This window comes from Nyctibius grandis, chromosome 12 (assembly GCF_013368605.1).
Source record: "Nyctibius grandis isolate bNycGra1 chromosome 12, bNycGra1.pri, whole genome shotgun sequence".
Classification (NCBI taxonomy): domain Eukaryota; kingdom Metazoa; phylum Chordata; class Aves; order Nyctibiiformes; family Nyctibiidae; genus Nyctibius; species Nyctibius grandis.
In genome coordinates this window covers 13,550,206-13,565,424 of record NC_090669.1, presented here as the reverse complement: position 1 = coordinate 13,565,424, position 15,219 = coordinate 13,550,206, and the positions used below count along the sequence as shown (strand labels likewise).

At 36.8% G+C, this 15,219-nt stretch overlaps 1 protein-coding gene across 1 annotated transcript in view; it reads right to left on the bottom strand.

Moving 5' to 3' along the window:
• Positions 1 to 48: 48 nt before the first annotated feature.
• Positions 49 to 15,219, bottom strand: part of CMTM4 (CKLF like MARVEL transmembrane domain containing 4) — a 37,788-nt gene continuing 22,617 nt past the window's right edge. Inside the window, exons 3-4 of the mRNA XM_068411408.1 lie at positions 8,668 to 8,766; positions 49 to 7,731 (exon numbers count right to left, since the gene is read on the bottom strand). Of these exons, the coding sequence (XP_068267509.1) occupies positions 7,558 to 7,731; positions 8,668 to 8,766 (273 nt within the window). The 3' untranslated portion in view covers positions 49 to 7,557. The remainder of the gene's footprint in view (positions 7,732 to 8,667; positions 8,767 to 15,219) is intronic.

Here is a 15,219-nt window from a genome sequence, read left to right as displayed (position 1 = left end):
GGTATTAGTGGAAACAAAGCACAATGAAGCCAGAGATGCATTAGTGACTCACATTACAAAAATAGTGTTTACTGGTTTAATAAATTTACATCTCTATTTTTGTGAATGACAAGTGTTTATACCACACATGGAAGGCACACTAGGTGAAGCAGTTTTTCGGTATTTGTTTACAATTCTGTGAAAAGACATACAAAGTGTCAACTTTCAAATCAAAATTGAGCATTATAATGAGAAATAAATACATACTTTACTATTTTATTGTGGGTTCCTGAACCCTTACAAACTTCAACATATACAAATAATTTCAAAATGACACTAACAGAGAAGAGAGTAAGTCTAGACAGATATAATGATTAGCTAAGTCATTTGTTATATTATGTCATAAATGTTGTGTCTTAAGTATAGAAATCATTTAAAAATGCAATTGGCCACAATATATAAATCAAAATATTTTCTTACTCCAGAACTGTGATGTATGAGTTAAAGCTGGATGAACTGTAGTGCTAAGATACACTCTCCCTCCACGATATCCAACAAGCAGAAACCGGTAAACATTCAAGATTAAAGTATAAACAGTAGAAAAATGAAGGTAGCAATTGTTGTAATAAAAGGGTGCTAGCCAGAACCACTTTAACCTGTAGACATCAGGATAAATGTAACATTACTAAAAATATTTAGACAATAATACTTTTGGGATTAAAAGGTTACCAAAAGTGATAAATCAGTCTAGTTAAGAGAGGGTATTTTCTTTCAAACACATGAAGGTTTTTAATTAAATATGTCTGTTGAGACATTTGTCCAAAGCAAAACAAATACAACACCCTGAAACTTCCCATATTCTAGACAAAAGTCTGTGACAGTCAGAAGAGGCAGATGGTCATATTTCATTGTTACTCACATCCAGATGTTATTAAAATAGCTGTAGGGACCAGCCCCAATCAAAAAATAAGAAAAAACCCAGATACTCCGTTATTATGATCTGACTTGCTTTTTGAAATGCTCTTATGTCCTCATTCTGAATTCATGAAGAGAGTTTCCATATCCTTCCATATATGCTAACTGGCTTTTAAAAATTTTACCCATGAAGTCCATGGTATACAGATAAACCCTTCATAGTAAACACAAAGCTCTATGTTATAAATATGTCAATCAAGGTAACTATGTATACTGTATATAAAATTAAATATCTTCTGTTTGCCAAGTATAATTTAAAAAGGAATATCTGTGGCTAGTTATAAAAAAATATTTATTAACCGATAGAGATTAAAAGGCAATTTCACTAACTCATCCATCCAGCACATCTGAAAGAGCTGCACTGGGATTCTGAATAGGTAACTTTAATCACATTTTCATGATAAATAGACAACTTCCATTTCTGGGTGTATATAAGAACACTTTTGAAAGCTGCATATCCCAAAAGAAAATTAGATTGTGTTGTATACTCTAAATTAAAGGCTATCATAAATCACAGTGTAAGCAGATTTTTTTAAAGATTATTTTTAGAATACAAATGGTTAAAATATAGACAGATTTTAAAAAGACAACACAAAAATAAGACCAAAACAACAAAGGAACCCTTTCAGGTTCGACAGCACTGCTCTGACACTGTCAAACAGACTTATCCAGGTGGCCAAATGCCTAACAGGGAAAACAACATACCAGGAAAAATTCTCAAGTGGCATTCAGAGATCTCCTGAATATCTGCACAAATTCATTTTTAACCAGCTCCCTCCATTAAAATAAAGAGAGGAATATGGCATAATTTCGACAAAGTCTTTTCAAACATTCTGCTGGTTTTTGTACCTATTTCAATATCATTTTTTTAATTCTTACTTTTGTTGCCATTAAAAATCATACCATGACATCTCTTATCTGCACAGTCATTTGAGCTTTGTTGGCCCTCCAAACAATCCATTGTTTTATGCTATAAACAAGAACTAAGTACCCAGTTTTCAGAAATGCTACATGACTGCTTTACTCATTTCAGTGGGACGGAGCAGAAATCGGTCTGAAACTATCCTTTCTTCTAGACACAGAGCCCTTCCAATGCAAGCACCTACGTCCTGCAGATCTCTGTGAACCAACTACTCCACTTCAGCATCACACCGGTTTGTCAACACACCTCAGCTTTTAAGATGCACCATTAACATCGGTGTAGAATCTCTCCAACTGTATTACACAGCCAGCACGGCCCCAGAGTTAGGAACACAGACACACTTCTACACCTACTTTTACTACTGATTCAAGGTGCCTCTCTCCCCTTCTCTATGAAGCGCAGAAGCAATCTTTCCTTCTGCGGTTAGGAATTATTAAAGTTTCCATATAATTTTGAAAGCACTGGATTATTAAGCGTCAAGTTTGGGTTTCTGTCTCCTTCTCACCCTTCATCACATCTCAAATTCATGATCAGATTGTGCCTGCCTTTTTATTTATCCTAAATACTTGCTGAAGATGTTTGGCTCCAGAGCTTTAAGTGTAAAACCTGTTCTTTGTGCTCTGATTTTCACATACAAAGCTGCTCAGTATCTCATCTGAGTAGGAGAGAGGATACTATTTTCTACATTATTTGAATTACTATTAAGTTTTTTTTGGTGTGCTGTGGGGTTTTTTTTGTTTGTTTGTTTGTTTGTTTTTAATTATGCCCTAGAAACGTTATTCTTATTTTGGGGTTTGGGGTTTTTTCCCTCACAAAAGAGAACAAATAGGAATGTTTACAAAGTTGTCATGAGACAAGAAAATAACAGATATAGAACAAGGACTCAGGAAGGGGGGGGGGGAAAAAGGCTGCATTAATAAAACCACATATTAGATAAGCATTTGCTGTGCCTGCACATCCCCAAAATAGCACAAAGGTGACAAATATCAAATTTGTTTAGGGACCTTAAAGTTCATCGAAAACTAGTGGTTCCTTCACTCGTAACAGTGCATATGCAGCTCGTAGCAGATCAATTTTCCTGCTGTGTTCCACAGCATTTTAAGAACCAGTAAGTCTGCTGTGTTAGGAAGCGACAATCATCATATGGTACAAAATAATTCACAGGGGGGGAAAAGAAAGGAAAATGAGATTATCTTTGGGAAGATTGGAAACTTTCCCCAGTTTTCCCCGCTTCTTTCTAGAACCAATGAAATACAGAGAGATAAAACAATTATAGCTCAAATCATGAGATGCACAGTGAAACACATGACAAAGCCTAAGAAGAAGCACCCCACATTACTGATTTTATTTAAATTCACATGTAGGAGACATCTTATAAGCAAAAGATGAGAAGCTGCTTCCAAGGCACAGCTCATCGCTGATGCCATGCTTCTGAATACAAAGCCCATGATGAACAGCACAGAGTGAAATGTAGGCATCAAATCTCTAGAGTCAGTACCTTGTCTCTCAAAAAAGGCAGAGGTAGATGAATCTCTAATCCTCTCAACCTCGAAGCATGTGGCTCCTACCAGAAAGCTTACACAGGAACACGTGCAGTATACCAGCTAGCTTCCAAAGTGCTAGGGGAAAGAACAAAACTTCCCCCAGCACATCCAGCCCAAACATCATAAGCTATCACAAAAGGGAAGAGTACCATACTTAAGCAAAAGGACATTGGACCCAGTACTCTTATCTTCGTTATATTGAAGCAGACACTATACAGATCAATGAAGAAGGCTTAACAAAAATTAAATATTAAAATATTAGATGAAGCATGAATATATGAAACGAAAGGAACAAGTGAGAGTAAGAAGGAATCAACTTTACCAAGAAGCTAGGAAACTGTCAAACCAGTTCTTAGTTATGGTTTTAGAAACTCCTATAGTAGGCAGTTTGCACATCATTACAGGAACGTATGATGAACTTGAACTACGGCTGACAAAACTGAGCACACATAGCATTAGGAGGAAAACATATTCTTACAAGACTACACAACAATTTTTATGCTGTTGCTCCAATCATATCTTATTTTTTAATCTTTTGATGTCTGTGCATTGGTTGCAAAATTTACTGTCATTTCTAGACGCAGAAATACATGAAGATTGCATATCTGAGGGCCTAGTTTGACGAAAGAGGACTAATCAGAACCATTAGTTTCGAGCATCCCATTCCTACACTGTTCAGCTGTTTTATCTTTAATTTAGTTTTGTTTACAGTGGGTTTTGAGTCCCTTTATGGAGCTAAACAGCACTCTTAAGGACTAAAAGAAATCATCCCTACACACTCAGCAATTACAAGCAATTACTAACTGGCTGGCAGAAGCCATTTAATGTCACTTTTCTAAGCAAGTTTCAAAAAAAAATGTAAACTTTCTACCCTATTTTCCTACTTCAGAATTTTTTATGATGACTGCAGTTTGGGTAACAGTCTTAAAATATTTCAATACACCATGTAAAATTAAGTCTGGGGGGAGTGTGGGGGTGTGTGTCAAGATCAACCATGTATATATCATATGATCGTAATGTTTCAAATTTAGTTGTCTCTCACAGCTACTTTATTTCCCTTCTATATAATCCAAATAGCAAATAATGTCTCTGTACAGTAATAAATGCTTAACTTAGATTTTTAGAAAGTATATACTGTACAATACTAAAATAATCTTTGGTCCCCAAAATAAGGAAATTACAAATTTACATTTGTTTTTGTTTTACAAAGTGTATCAGATAGTATTTTTTAAATTAATATTCTCTTTGAATTCTACCCTGAAAAGTGTGTTAAGCTCAAGTCATGATGTAAGTAATAAATAATGGCATACTGTTCTCAGCTCAAGAAAACTTATTTCACATGTAAAAGCACTCAGGTATACTATACCACATGATGAAGTATTACACTGTATTAGAAGTATAACTGTATCACTCTGCATTTGTCATTCCAGCTAAAAGGTAACAAAAGCTCACTCCACAAAAACCTCGGTGAAGTTATCCCTTTTCTAGGTAAGGAAAGGTGTAAGGATTTGAAAGATACCAAATTCATAAACTTCTAGATGGAAGCGACCTCCCACACCTCTGAAAAAAAACAGAGTCAGCGCAGGGAGTACAGGAGGGGAATGGGGCGTTCTCTTACATACGCACCATTTCAGTCCTTGTCCGTAACCAGCAAACAGGATACACTAATGAAACGCCTTTGCTATGCATCACCTGACTTGTTTCTTGATTTCAAATAAGGGTTGCACTCCAAAAGCATGGATCTTCTGGAGGACAATATTCTGTATTTGAGTAGGGGGTTTTGGTTTTTTGGTGTGTCTTTTTGGTTTTTCCTTGTTTGTTTTTTTTTTTTCCCCCCAATACAAACTGCTTTAATGCCAGTTTACAATTCCAGCCTAGGTATGCTTGTGCTACTTTTTAAAAGGTTCCTTTAATAACTGACAAGATCTACAAACTCTCCTTGCAAACTCTGCCGATACTAGACAGAGTACTGAAAAAGAGCAGAGCTGATAACAACTGTACTGGCAATAATAAACTTTGTTATTTCATACCACACTGAACATGGAACTGTCGTTTACATTTCATGTAAAACCCAACACCTCTAAACCCAGCACCTGAGGTTGGCTTATATGGTTCCATCTTTTTTTGAACTGGTGTTCCCTTTGGCATTAACCTTCAATGAAGCACAATAAAATGTTGCTATAGTAACTGGTAAACCATACTCGTTAAGAAAATGCAAGTTTTCTTCAACCTCATTAGTACCTCGTCCTTAATTTTAATCTCCATCTTAGCCACTAAGATGAAATGCACTGTAGACATCAGTAAATTCAAAATGAAAAGACATCAGTTTTGTCACCTTTTTTTCACACATCACAATAATTCTCTGTTGCTTGCTTCAAACGTTGCAGCGTTCGGTTCACACCTGTCACCATCCCAGTTCCCTCTGGTATCAAAAAAGCCCAGGTACTTCTATTGATCTGCTGTTTGGGATAACCTGTTTTTCATATTTAAAAGTGACCTATCTGCAACGTATTGCCATTTGTTCTTAAGACTCCAGTTAACTGCATTCATCCACTTAAGTGTACAGCTACATAAGAACACAATGCAAAAAGTGTTCATGTCAAATGGGAGATAAATTCAGGCACGCGTGGCATACAGTTCCACTAATTTCCAAGATTTCATCAGCTTACACCAGAAAGGAATTCAGCTCTAGAGATCTTCTCTCACACACATTTTCTTCATGTAACATGCAGGCACACATATGCCAAATAATGAATTACATAGATAAAAACACCAATCAAAAGAACAGAACGATATCAAGGGACATCTTCCTAATAACATTATGATATTGCTTAACTGATTACTGCAGAATTCAAGTTTTGAATAGAGAAAAATATCCTTCTCTTTACTGGAGGTACAATTAAAATAAGAAAACTCCGTATAGGTAAAACTATTTCTGAGCAAATCTATACAATCATATTATCCTCCAATTACCTAAACTCATTTTCCAAAGAAATATTAGTGAAAAAATTTGCAGAAACACCCAATTAAAAAAAATAAGAAAAATCAGTTTACCTACTACCAACAGTTTTAATTTTAGAAGAAACAACCAAGCTTCCAAAAAGGAAAATATTTATCTTACATGAATCACAATATTGCAATCTTAGAAACACTTTATAAGCACATCATAATTTTTGCTAGTTCTTGCTTACCCTAGGCTTCTCAGGAAGGCTGAACCTAAAAAACAAAAAAACAAAACAAAACAAAACCAAAAAAAACCCCCTTCTTTCTCTACTGTCCCCCTCAGTAGAGGGGGGACACCCTGCCTCCTAAGCATATTTATTTTCCCATTTTGGAAGGAAAAATAGAATGTACCCCAACATTAGCAGAAAACCACGTACATGCAATTGATGCATTAGGGTGACCATTCAGTACACACGGTGACTTTGCACAAATTCAGATCTGGCCATGGTCATGAATGAACTGAATATGGCAATTTCAGAGTAACCCACAGGGTAACTACCTCAATACTATATCCATCAAACAAAAATGTGAAATGCTTGTCCATTTCAGCTATATAAGTGTACCAACAGTGAAACTGCAGGAGATCTTGCAGATGAGTATTGAGCTGTACTGCTGAGGCTTTATGAGGATGGATACAGAGAGTTTGTTAGACACGATACATGGCTAAAGTTATTGCTATTTGCCCCTCACTTCCTTTTCACATGTATTAAATTTACTTTTGGTGGACTTCTTTCCTATATTAACTAACCAATGTAGTGCTGGTCTTAGTGTTTATGATAGACGAAGAAACAGTGGCAGAACATGTATATTCAGAGCTTGCGCTTGCGAGACGGAAGGAAAGTACTGTGCAGTTAAACCAAAACAATAACATACTTCAAAACATATATATATTATATATTATATAAGCTATATAATATATGTGTATATATATGTGGACATCAAATGGATCTTGCTTTTGAATGACCAACATTTACAGCCTTCTGATTCAATGCATCTCTGCACACATGCAGGGCTGGGCATTCCTTGCCACCATCTATCTTCATTTTCTTCCTTAATTAAAGAAAAAACCCTTTATTCCATGAGGGAGTTAAGCACTTCTTCTTTTCCCTTTGCAGTCCCGTTTGAATGTTGCTTTCACGCATCCAGACGCTGAATCTCAGGGCGATGATCTACTTCTCTGGATTCTGTCCGAGCACGTATGTAATCACTGGTCTGCCGACTATTTTGTTGTCTGCTGTTTATTCGCCATTTTTTAATAGCTAAATATGTGTTCACAGCATACACTGCCATTGCCAAGAAACCAAATATCTACAAGAAGTAGAAAGAATTGTCAAAGACAATTTTTGAAAACAAGAACAATAGTAGTTTCACAATAAATTCCTCAGAAGCTTATTTTTCTACTTTATTTGCACTGACAAATCATCATGGCCTGTAAAATTGTTTTTCTTCTTCAATGAACTAGAGAATCTGCAAAAGCAACTAAGATCAATGATCCCAGAAAACAAAGTTCTCTGTCTACAAATATGACAATTAAATCCTGCAATACAACTTCAATGGAAGAACATCTTGTAAAGAAGAACACAGCTCTTCATCCAACAGTTCATTCCTCAGGGTGCACAGAATAGTGAACAAATGACAAGAGAACAGATGACCAGTCCAGACCATCAGCCTGGAGAAGGAGCTAATTTGCAGCTCTTCCTATATGTTTCTGCAGCAGAACTGTTGTGTGACTTTCAATGTCCAGGTTTGGGGAGGGGGGGCAAGGGGGAAAGGTTGCCAACTCAAGCACAAAATTAATTTGCTTGACCTTACTGTTCTAGGTTTAAAATCTTGACGTACTACTATACTACTCCACAGAACAAAAATGATCTGCAGTGAGCAAGAAGAATTAAGCAAGTTATGTGTAAGCAGCTCCAATTTCTTGGGAATTTTTGGATCTATCTTTCCCACAGGCTTGCAATATAGAGCAGTACCTCCAAACTAGCTATAAAGAAAGAAGCAAGGCAAGTTCAGCTGTTACAAGTGTTCTCTGCAAGTCATTATTCTGTTTGTTCTTGCCTCAAGCCTTAACACAAACAACTCAAAGCATGTCAATACTTTTAAAATCAGAATTAGCTTATAGCCCACTGTAAAATTAGAAGTAAATTGTGGTGGCAAAGGCAACAGGAGTATTCAATGAACACGAGGGAAGAGTTAGTTTTAATAGAAGATAAGAGTCATACATGAAGAAGTTTAAATTCTTACCACAGCAGCAATTTCTGCTCCAGTTTTATGGTTTAAAGCAGCAAGTACTACAGAGGCAATGAAAAAGAAGAAAGTGCTGAGTCCAGTGTTGACCAGATCCTAAAAAAATAAATTCATTAGCATTACTAAACAATGATTCTTTGCTTGCTTTTATTAGAAGTGATGAAACAGGAGAAGGTTAGAACAAGAACTACAGCAATACTTTCCCACTTTCTATGCAGTTTACCACTTATGCAAAAGAAGGCAAAGAATATTACACGGGAAACATAGTATGTGTGTGCATTAGTCTGTTGAAGTCAAATAGCATGTACACATAAAGCACCTGTGCAGATTCTGGGTGTGTTACCTCAATTTGTACTGGGTTTATTAGAAAAGTACTGTCAGCATAAACAATGTAGTAAAGGTGTTCTACCTCAGCTGACACTGAAGTAACCTGAACATCAAACTTTAGCGCTCCTTCGGACATACGGACACGATAGGTGTAAGGTGGTAATCTTACCTTTGCAAGTGACACTGGAATGCTGCATCCTGTTCCGGTATCCACATTTTTAAAAGTATGTTGAAAAATTGGACAGGGTACAGACAAGAGTCACAGAAGTTATTTGAAAGGAGGAGAAAATTTCTCACAGTATGAATCAAAGAACCTCAACTGCTTTCAATATTAAAAAAATTGAGCTGTGTACATGAAGACTCCAGTGTTCAAATATTCAAAAAATACTAGCTGTTTTAAAAGTTTAAAAGTTTTTAGCACACCAAAATTAAGAGTATAACAAAATTAACAGCTACAAAGTAAAGACAAAAGTCATATTCAAAATGAAGTAAGTTTTAATTGTAAAGGAGCTAACCATCAGAACAAACAACCAAAGAGGTGTTTAATATTCCACCTTTTCATTTCTTACAATCCAGATTATGTTTTTTCAGACCCACATTTTGTACTTCCTCAGTACCATACTTTAAGCAGATGACACATAATGCCAAAGGAGAATAGTCTAAGCAAGATAGCTAAACCTCTCCACAACATGTCATCCATCTCCATGCTACAAATTGACTTGAAGGCTTCTTGTAAGAAATTTTGAGATACTGCAGAATATGAAATACTGCTGAAATTAAACTGCTGGTGCCTTTGTCATGATTTTTCCAGGAAACCAAAGATGTAAGTACATTAGAAACTTTGTCATCATCATCACTGACATTTTATTTTATTGTACTCTTTACAAAGAATATCAAATTTGTCCTTGCAAAGAATCCAACAATTCAAATCTAAAGAATTGATTCCATTTTGAAGCTCAAATTTATTCATTTCTGCAATTCCATTTTCCCAGTTTAGGTCAAAACCTTTTAATGCAATTAGTAACTGATTCCCATTCATACAATAAGGCTAGTTTCTTAAAAAGCTGGAAGTGAACACAATCTTTCATCTCCACAGATCAGATTGTTTGGAGCTTAAGGAGCAATGACACTTATCAATAACATTGTCATACAGATATATAATGGTGAAATCACAGATGCAAATATTGGTGGAGGTGTTTAATCCAAAATTTGGTACTTACTACTTAGAGCAGAAAGATAAGAAAAGAAAAAATACAATAGTTTTAGATGAAGTCAGAGCAGAAACAAAAGAGAATGAACTACAGCAAGAATTCAAGAAGTAAAGGACACTCCCTAAAATAATGTAGCTTTTTTCCACGTAACAAAAAATGAATAATTGAGACAATAAAAAGAACAAACTAACTGAAAAAATATGAGCTGTTTCAAATCTGGCTATGATGTAGCTGAAGTTCTTGCTATTATATTTATAGACAAAGTAAAAACCACATCACACAGATAAAAGAATTTCTGCTGAAATTACAGCAACCTCATGAGACAGTATGCTGTGCCATAAAATACTGTACAAAGCTGCCATCCATAACAGAGAATAAAATCTATGAGCTGAATCAAATCCACTCTAGACTGCTGCTGCTCCCTTTCTCTTTTCCAAAATGATTTAAAATGAAAGACTGACTCCTGGTCACTTGGTACTTATTTGCAAGTCATTCTGTTCAGTCATCCAATGGTCCTACTAGTCCAAAGGAGAGTATCCACGGACATATATTTGCTACTGCCATCAGCAACTATCTGTCCCACTCAGAAGGAGCATAAGGCAGAGCAGGCATCTTAACTTGTGGATGAAGATGGGTTTATGCCAAGACAGCATTTTATACTAAAAAAGGGTGAGGCTTTTGTTCTGCTGTTCTGCTGTAAAGGTGGGAAACTCTAGAAAAGAAAGATGGACAGCATCCTACAGTGTTTCATTTTTAAGGGTCTGGGCAGGTATGGTTCCTGGATTAATGAGGATGGAGAAGCTGAATTAGTGCTATGAATGAGAAGTCTGTTAATAGCCCTGAAAACTCCCATTAAGTAACTCCTGAAAGCTGCAAGGCACATCAGCTTCAAAAGCTTCCATTTACTCCTCCAGTTTGGTACATTACCAGGAGTTGACTCTGATGCTCACGGAAGTCCGTAATATCCATCGCTCTCTGTGACCCACACATGCAAACTTTTAAGAGACACTCAATCAAAACACATGCTCTGCCGTTTTGTCCTGTATTTAGTGGTCAACTAAGAGACTGCACAAGTGATCAGGTACTCTTTAAAAGGGAGACAATGCCATACTGCAGTTGTAATTTGTACAAACAAAAATATGATATTTAAACTGGTGGTTGCTTTTGTCATTTGCTTTCTGAAATCCAAGAGTTCACATTTAGATGGAGTTTAAATTAGCTAAATGAATGTAATCTGGAAAAGAAGCCTGCACATTTCAGCAGCTTGACTTTGTCACAAAAAGTGACAGAAGTTAGTAGCCTGCTGCAGTCCAGGTTATTTTCCACAAAAGAGAGAGCTCAAAGTAACATTTCCTTTTAGCTCTGTTTGGGTTTTGGTAGTTTGTTTTTCAGTTGGCAGGGGAAGGGAGGGGGAGTGGGGTTCTTGGTTTTATTTATTTGTTTGTTTGTTTGTACAATGCCCCTAATTTTTCCTCCAACCAGTCCTTTACTTGCACATTTTGAAAACTTTTTCCCTTGTTTCTATATGAAGCTATCACTTTGAAGTTTACACACATACCAGTCAGTCCTCTAAACAAGCACCTCCAGTCAAATTTCCATAATTTTGTTCTATAATCATATTATTAAACATTGTATGAGTATTTTGCACCACAATTAAAAATGGAAACATGGTTTCTTAGGCAAAAATAAGTCCTAGGTAGAAAGAACTGGATAAACTGTATGTGCATTAATTCTCATATCTTTTTTTCTCATTTATTTAGGCTTACATGGGTACGGGGGCCTTTATTCAAACACGAGATTCTGCTACTCCAAGATTCACATAAGTATCGCTCTCCCTGATAAAACAGTCTGTGATCAATGGTTTCAGAAATATGTTAGTGACCCAGAGGGCTGGATTCATGCTGTGCAAACAGAGATATCTTAGTACCCATCTCACAGCATGGGACTATGCTGCCTGGCCCCTGTGCAGGGCTGATGGTCCCTGTGGGTTCCACGTCACACACAGCAGCCCCCAAAGGTCTCTAGCATTCGTCTGCAGGTGCTCCTGTTCAGGCGCTTCAATCCAGTCCCAGGTGTCTGGCACTTGCTTGAAATCAGTTCTATTTCCAGCATCTCAAGCAAAGTATGTAAAAAACCCTGCATTAACACAAGTGACTTTCAAAAATCTTAGTCAGTTCTCCGAAAGGTCAGGGACAAGCTATGATTTTGAAGAAATGGAAGAAATGGCCTCAAAACCAAGATTCATATTATTTTATTCTTACTTCTAACTATTTTTGAGTTGGAATACAAGCTCTGTTAGATGTAGCAACTCTGCTGTAAATGACAAAACACATTCCTGAATGAATGCTTCTAGAATCCCCATATCACTGTTTTCTTGAAGATCACCTGCCGATTTCCCAGTTCTTTCTTAGCTGCTCCTCACTGCTTTCCCTGTGTTTCCAATAAGCAGTCCTGCACATAGACAGGACCAGCAGTTATTGTCACAAAGAACAGATCTTACCTGGCAATAACTACCAAATCATGTAATATTTCTTGTATTTAAAACTTGTGTTTGTTACAGAACAACGCGTTTACACCATGCTGCACCAAATGAGAACTGTCCGTGAAGAACACTAACCCAGAGGAAATTAATTCTGACAATTTTTTTAAATTTATAAAATATTCATTTTCATCCTTAATAGGTATTGCTATTTTGACAGCAGTAAACATAAAAGTGAAGGATGACTTACTTAATTTCTCATTCAACAGCTAAGCAAGCCAAAGAAAACCAAGATGTTTTTTCAAAACAGAACGGGGAAAAAAATAAAAAAAAAACCAACCCTCAAGATTGCCCTGTAAAGGCCTTTGAACTACAGCTTTGTAATTACACTCTTCAGAGGCAAGGCTGGCATAAGACAGTTTGTCATTCTGGCACCGCATCAAATTTTCTGCGATCTCCTTCAAGTGTCAGTTGCTTACACACAAGGTTTCATCACTGCAACAACTGAAAAAAACCCCAACCCTGCAAAGATGATGAAATAAATGTTCAGGCAGCATAAAATATAACCACTGATCTGCGCCTTCAGAGAGACACTTGAGTCCTCAAGCTTCCTCCCTGTAGCAGTGCTCCCCTGGGACTGAGTCCAGGCTAACAAGCCCAGAGGAACTCTAATTTGTGCTGTGCTCAGTTCTGTGCCTCATCTTTGAGGCTGCTCTAGGCTGAAAAACTCTGCATTCAGAACTGCGCGCGCACACACACACACACACACACAAAAAATGCACTACCAGAGCTCCAATGGATGTCAAAAAAAAAAAAATTAAAATCAATGGTCAAAATCTATTGGAAGATTTTTTTCCTACACACAGACATAAATAGTCCATTCTACTGGCTGATTATGCAATGATTTACATCTGTAATGACTGGGATTTCTCCCATCATACAAACTCTCATCCAAGAGACACTGTTAAATTCCAGGATTTTCAGCTATTTGCCATCACTTCTCCCCCTCCCCAAGTCATCTCAGTTGTCAGCCCTGAAAAAAAGGTACTGCAGCATTACGGTGGGTACGCTCTGCAGTGATAGTCATTGTCAGAAAGCCTGGCAAACCACATGCAAATTCACCAGAACACCAAAGTTACTGCAAACACTTCTGTTAACTTTCCTACCCTGTCCCTACTTTAAGAGGGCCATCTCATGCACACAGTTCGGCTGCAAGATCTTAAGCTCTCCCTGTACATCGCATGAGATTCAAATAAGGAATTAAAAAAAATATATATATCATTTAGCCAAACACAAAATTATAGCAAACATTCAGTTATTAGTTAACTCTGAAAACAAACATTTCAAAGCAGCAGCTCATCAGTCAAGCAGGGATCTCTGCCGTGGTGTGCTCTTCATTCCCCTATGCCACTTGCTAGTCTCCTTGAAGAACAGGCTCCCTTTGAGCTATGAAGCATAAAGGAAATGGAAATTTCCACTGACAGGTTCCCCAGTTTTTGCATTTTTGCATAATATTGATAGCGCTGCACAACACAGACAAGTGACTGTTCTTTCATCTTACTGTAACAGATCTGCCTCTTCACAACACACCCAAGCAAGGTTCTTTTCAGGCCTCACCATCTCCATGTTTCTTTCATGTTTACCTCAGGACAATCAGAAAATGGTTGGCAAGTTTCTAATTAGGACCAAAACAAGGTTCTTTTCCCCAAACAGCTAAAAATATATACTAAAAAAAAAAAATTACTAAATTCGCACATCTGTTAGATGCTAGTACCTTCTGATCCACATTTTCATTCCAACCAGGGGCAGTGGACATAAGACAATATCCACAATGCATTAGAAACAAGTCTAATTTTAATAAAGTACTAAAGGAAACAATCCTGTGTTGGACAATAGCAGTTGATGGCTTGGTACCTTCTAATACGTAGGATCATTTGAAAGCAAATGGTTCCTAGGAAGTTTGTGCCAGTGCTGTGTTTAAGGAAAGACTTCTTCCTAAATTTAAAACTAGTAAATTCTTTCAAGCACTGTAACAGCCTCTTCTTCTCACATAGCTTCTAAAAGCAAAGTTTGAGACTTTTCAGAAGGGAAATACCCATTATAAAGCCATACATATTTTTTTTAAAGCATGCATATTAATGAATTTATACATAAGCAGGAGTGACTTCCTCCTAAAGCATTCAGGAGTGTGAAAGGCTGTTGTTCAGAAGCAACTCCTGTGATAACTGTGTCATGTACAGAGGCTGCAAAATCATCAAAATAACCATCAAAACACAGGAAAGTACTAAATGTTGGAAGTGACAAATAATGTATGAATATACATCAAAATTGTAAAGAATAGAATGCCAAAATAAGCCAAAAAAACCCATTCAGCCACAACTCTACATTCTCAAATTTCCTACTGACTTTGCCAAAGTAATATCCCATAGGCATTTTATCAGCAGCCTTCGATTTCGTACTCTGTAGAAGCAACAGCAGACAACAGCTATCTGAATAATGAACGTACTCCCACACTCCTCTCCTACCAGACTA